The sequence below is a fragment of the Colletes gigas genome, unplaced genomic scaffold, assembly GCF_013123115.1.
Source record: "Colletes gigas isolate AHSC1104 unplaced genomic scaffold, ASM1312311v1 Colletes_gigas_Sc00077, whole genome shotgun sequence".
NCBI lineage: Eukaryota > Metazoa > Arthropoda > Insecta > Hymenoptera > Colletidae > Colletes > Colletes gigas.
In genome coordinates this window covers 1-6,274 of record NW_025106706.1, presented here as the reverse complement: position 1 = coordinate 6,274, position 6,274 = coordinate 1, and the positions used below count along the sequence as shown (strand labels likewise).

At 50.0% G+C, this 6,274-nt stretch overlaps 1 protein-coding gene across 1 annotated transcript; it reads left to right on the top strand.

Annotated features, from left to right (window-relative positions):
- The first annotated feature begins 2,279 nt into the window (after nt 1-2,279).
- LOC122403826 lies at nt 2,280-5,594 on the top strand. The gene has a single exon (XM_043407578.1). It carries the CDS (start codon nt 2,280-2,282, stop codon nt 5,592-5,594), a length of 3,315 nt encoding a protein of 1,104 aa, XP_043263513.1.
- Nucleotides 5,595-6,274: the final 680 nt, after the last annotated feature.

Below are 6,274 nucleotides of genomic sequence, written 5' to 3'. Positions count from 1 at the left end.
CGTGCGTCAGGTCCGCCAGTTTATGGGCCTGGCGAGCTATTTTCGCAAGTTTGTACCGGAATTTGCTACGCGTGCCTCTGCCATAACGAGGCTATTAAGAAAGGATCAACCATGGCAGTGGGGCCAGGAGCAAGAGAGTGCTCGGCAATATATTTTGGGTAACCTCAGCTCACAGCCGTTGTTGATTGTTTTTGATCCGATACGTGAAACGGAGCTTCATACAGACGCGAGTTCAATCGGGTACGGTGCCATACTGTTTCAGCGGGTGAATGGTGATTTGCGGGTGATAGCCTATTTTAGTCGGCGTACGACTCCGGAGGAGTCACGATACCATTCGTATGAACTCGAGACTTTGGCTATCGTGAACGCTCTTTGTTTAAATAACGCGTTAATTCGTTATTAAGAAACGGCGGTTAAATTCTCGCGTGATCTATTGAAAAAAGGGGACATTTCTTATACGGTGTTGTCCTCAGTGTTCGCGACATTCCAGAGCCTTCTCTGCGTCGTAACCTGCTTCGGGAGCAATACCGTGTAGAAAAAATCCAAATTTACCTTCGATAATAGTCACGCGATCGGCCCAGTAACGGTTCCATGAGAACCGGTGTTACTACGCCGAAATAACAGAGAGGATTCAAAATTAATACGAGACAGACAAATTTCCCCTCTCGCGATCGCGGATAAGAGGGTCTGTCTCGAAAATCACTTGCTATCTGGTTCTCGACGAGTTCGCTTCTTCCAAGCCGACCTAGTCCAACACCGCGATCACGATATACGCGAAATTAAATTCGTTTAATCGTGTAGTTACACCACAGAACCGAAACGGAACGAGATTAAGACTGTGGTAAATTCGAAAGAATTAACCTAGTCGGATTTCGTACCTCACGGTTTCGTGAGTTTAGTGATCGTTGTGTGTACAGAACCGTTCTGGAAAAACGCAGTATTGAAACAATTTACAGTGAACAACCGGTGGCTGATCATAATCGTGTGTGCACTTCAATAGTGTTCGATTATCGCCACCGTTGTGTCGATTGTTTCAAATCAAAAGCGATTTCCCACATTAACAACCGGTGGCTGATAACAATCGTCGTAACATTTAAATAGTGTTCGATTGTCGCCACCGTTGCGTGGAAGGCACGTACCGCTGTAATCAGCTGTCGTGCAACGAGAACCGAGAAAAACTTCTCGGTTTTCCTTGAACTTTTGTGCGATTCAAACACTCGGATAGGGGCCTTTTGGCGTATACCCTGAGTGGGATTGTCGTTTCCGAGGGTCGAAATCTCAGTTTGAGTACCACCCCCATAGGGGCCTTTATTCGGCGCATTCCCTGGGTGCTCTCGGCTGAATTCGATTAGCTCGAACGTCGGTCACTCATCACCAGTGTGTACGGACACTCGGTGTAGAGCGACGTTCAAAAGGGCGCCGTGGTGTAAGCACCTTAACCTTCAGACGCTTCTAGCGCAGTTAAGGGCTTGCATCACACCGGTCCCGTACGGACCAGGAAACGACACGGAATCACGGAGTGGACAATTTTGGAGACTTACAACCTCCAACTGTTGTCACCTCCAGCCAAAATTCAAGCTAGCAGCAGTGGGAAGATCGAGGCTCAAATCTTGTCTTCCCCATCTGCTGTTATAAAAATTTTCCAGAACTGCAGTCGAACGTTTCTCGATCACACGAGAAACGTTTAATCAGTCGAACGTTTCTCGATCACACGAGAAACGTTTAAGTATACAGTCCACTAACACAGTTGCGTATCGCTGTGAAGGAATCCCGCTCCTGTTTATCATAAACAGAGACAGGAGCGTGTGGATTGACGCGAGTCAGACAACGCGACGAGCGTTGTCACCTATTTTCAACCAAATTTCGGTTTCTTTTGTTGCAGAAGACCGAGACGAGAGCCGTAGTGGCCTGAGGCACGGCCCGGTTTTCTTTTGGTGGTGGTTTTTTTTTAAAATATAAATTTCTTTCTTTTTTTGTTTATTTAATTTTGGGTTTTTATTTTAATTTTCAATTTTTAAATAAACGGCCTAGTCGCTTGACTAGGCGAAAGAAAGTTACAAGTGTACCATTCACTTTCCCACACATTCCCACTCCCTCGTAATTCGGACACCTCGTTAAAGGGTGAGAGCGACAATAACTCGCACCTATTTTAACAAAAGGTCCTTCGAGCCGGATATACACGAGGTTGAGTGGAATAGGGAAAGGTACACACTCTTACACGTGACGAATATCCACGTAAGAGGTTAGTTCGAGCTGATTAATCCTCGATAAACCCAACAATGGCCGTGGCTAAAGAATCCACGTGGACGGAGGTTGATGAGCACATAGAAACTATGTGCGAAATTCACCACCGCCTTAGCAAGTTGGGTACTAACCTGAAAAAAACAGGCAGAGCGAATTACTCGGTGAGGCTTCTCGAGGAAAAGCTCGAATATGCCAAAACTTTATGGAAGGAGATAAACGATCGGTACTCAGAGGCCCGCAAGCTTCTAAAACCGGCGCAAAGGCAGAGTCATGATTTCTTTAAACAGAATGTTATCTTGACCGCCGAGAACGATTTCCAAGATTTCGTGGATTTCGTAAGCACGGAAATTGACCGACTTACCGCTGACAAAGCCGCAGCGGTGTCGGTCGAGCATTGCAACGTACCGATCGAGCTCCCCAAGCAGCGAATACCCAAATTCGGTGGTGATCCTCGTGAATGGGAACATTTCGAGGATCTGTTTACCACCGGGGTAATTAATAATGCTGCACTGGGAGATATCCAACGGTTGTATTTTTTAAACGCCTGCCTTGAGGGGCCGGCTGCTGCAACCGTTGCTTCCCTTCCAGTAGTGGGTCGCAACTTCACGGAAGCGTGGGCGAGGCTGAAGAACGAATTCGGCCTACCACGCTTAGTCACTGGAAAGCTGTTGGACAAGCTTTTATATCTGAAGCCTATTGATATGAATGACTTGACCAGCATGCAACAAGTGACCGTGGGTTGCACCCAAGCCATTGCTGTTCTGGATACCAAGGGTACACCGGAACAGCAACGAGATTGGCTCCTCGCTCATTGGGTGAAGCAACATTTCACCCCCGAAATGGAGCTGGAATGGCAAAAAACGCTAGACCTCTCGTCCGAATATCCTACGTTCGAGGACGTAAGGAAGTTCGTTGACAAACGGTCACGTGCCTTGCTCTCAATGAACGAGGAGCGCAGAAAAGCCGCGCTGGGGCTTCCAACAAAAACCACGCACAATCGAAGCTCGGTGCGCGATAACGGCACCGCTTCGAGAAACGTGAGAAGCCACAACGTTGTCATGGAACACGTCCAGGCTGAAAAGCCAAGGGAAACGGATTCAGACAACGTTAGGCATGTTGGAAAACCGGCCACGAAACCGTGCGGGTTCTGTAACGGGCCGCACGGTTTGACGAACTGCAACCATTTCGGGCTATTGACTGCAAAAATGCGCAGTCAATATGTTAGACACCGTCGGTGGTGCTTACAATGCTTGGGCACCACCCACACGGTGACGAAATGCAGGAGTTCCACGGCATGTACGAAGTGCGGCGGGATGCATCATCCCCTGCTGCACTTCGACCAAGAACGGGAACCTCAGCGGAATCAGCCGATACCAAAACCTGAGTTCGGCAACCGTGAGGAGAGGCTTTCAAACGCCCCATCCCGCCGGCCTACGAAACCGAGGCCGAAGGCCAATCACTCGGCGAGTGCTAAAACGACACCCGCCTCGACATCGCATTGTACCGCTCTCGGTACAGGCGCACCGAGGCCAGTGCTTTTAGCGACAGCTCGAGTACGAGTATTCGGCAAGAATGGTGCGTCGCGAATCGCGCGCGCGCTACTTGATCAGGGATCGGAAACTTCCTTCATAGCCGCGAACTTGGTCAATGACCTTAAGCTCGCGCGGAGGAAAACCCCAGCCACGGTGACGGGCTTGGGGGGTGACCGAACCCAATCGATCAAATACAGTGTCGGACTGAGTTTAGGCGAAAGAGACGGTAGGAAACCGATGTGTGAGGTAGATGCGTATGTCGTGTCTCAAATCACGACGTACGCGACTCCATCGGTAGGAACGCTCGGTAACAAAGCGTTCCATGACCTACCGCTCGCCGACCCCGACCCCACGTCTGATCAAACCATTGAAGTTTTGATCGGCGCGGACCTGTATGCGCAGATTATGCGATCCGGTTTCCGTCGCGGAACCGACGCAGGTCCCATCGCCCAAGAAACTGCATTCGGCTGGGTAATATCCGGGCCGATAGAAGCAGGGGGCGGCGCTCAGAACACGGTGCGGACACTGCACTGCACCGTACTCGAAACGCTGGATCAAGCGGTTCGAAAGTTCTGGGAAATGGAAGAAATTCCCGCAACCTCCATGCGCACTAAAGCAGAGGAGGAATGCGAAGAATTCTTCCAAAAAACCGTTACCCGTAACGAAACAGGTCGGTTTGTAGTCCGACTACCCCTCAATTACCCGAGACCGGAGGAGGCGTTGGGAAATTCATTCCACATCGCGCTCTCTGCTCTCACAAGGCTGAGGAGGAAACTGGACACGAACCCGACCCTCGGTAAAGAATACGCAGAGTTTCTAGCGGAGTATGAGTCGTTAGGTCATATGACGCGCATAAAGCCCATTGACCAAACTAGACTCTATATTCCGCACCGAGCGGTCATTCGTACGGACAGCGCGACCACCAAACTGCGGGTCGTATTCAATGCGACCAGCAGAACGGCAGGTGGACGCTCCCTAAACGACATCCTTCACGTAGGTCCAAAATTACAAAACGACATTACCTCGGTATTAACGAGATGGCGTTTGTACGAATACGTGCTGGTGGCCGATATCGAGAAGATGTTTCGACAGATTCTCGTCGCCCCAGAGGATCGTCGTTTCCAATGCATTGTATGGAGTGCACCCGAAAACGAACAGCTGACAGCGTTCGAATTAAATACCGTCACATACGGAACGGCGTGCGCCCCATACCTGTCGATGCGTACCCTTCTCGAGTTAAAGGAGCAGGACGGAAAGAAATTTCCGCTTGCCGCTCCGATCCTCGAGAAGGACATTTACGTCGACGATGTATTCATGGGAGCACCAGATAAATCCTTGCTGGAGAAAATCCGTACGCAAGTATGCGAGCTCCTGCAAGGAGGTGGGTTTCAGCTGAGAAAGTGGGCCGGAAATTCGCCACAATTATTGCGAAATATCCCCCACAGCTCTCACTCCCACGCAGTAGACCTCACTTTGTTCGATGACTCCGAACTAAAGGTGCTCGGTTTACGATGGATACCGTCTGGAGATTATTTCTATTTCAATCTCCAACGGTTCCAACCGTCGGCAACACCGATGACAAAAAGAAATTTGTTTTCGGAGATTGCCAAGCTCTTCGATCCGCTCGGCTGGCTATCGCCGGTTGTAATTCGCGCAAAGATTTTGATGCAGTCTCAGTGGCTGGAGAAAATCCAGTGGGACGATCAAATCTCCGCGAATACGCAAAAAACGTGGAACGCGTTTTGTACGGATTGGAGCAGCTTAAAGGAATTAAAAATTCCCAGATGGATACGTACGGAGCTGATACGGTGTCAATAGAATTGCATGGTTTCTGCGACGCCTCGCTCGCGGCCTATTCGGCCGTCACGTATTTACGCGTGACGACGATAAGCAACGAAGTTTTTACGACGTTGCTAATGGCAAAAACGCGAGTCGCTCCGATCAAAACGCAGTCCATCCCCGTTCTGGAGTTGAACGGGGCTGTACTCCTTTCCGAGCTGGTGTTGCACGTGAAGCGGTCCCTCTCAATAAAGGTGGACCGCATAATCTGCTGGACAGATTCCACGATTGCACTAGCTTGGTTAAGGAAGCACGCCTCGACATGGAAGGTTGTAATCGCCAACCGCGTGTCGAAAATCCAGACGATTCTCCCGAACGCTGAATGGAATCATGTTCCCACGCGATCGAACCCTGCGGATTTAAATTCGCGTGGGGTCGACGCGGCGGAACTCCTTCAGTCAGAGCTCTGGATTTCAGGCCCGACGTGGCTTCGGAAAACGAGAGAAAATTGGCCAAAAACGCCTGTTTCGATCGAGACCGAGGAGGGTAAACGCGTATCGCATACCCTCGTAGCAACTCCGGAAAAGGAATGGGATTTTGTATTCCGATTTTCCAAATGGAGTAAGCTACTTCGCGTAACCGCCTACTGTCTTCGATTAAGGAAGACGTGGGGAGGGCGAGCGACGGTCATTCGATGCCAAAATCGTCGAAGCGCCGGA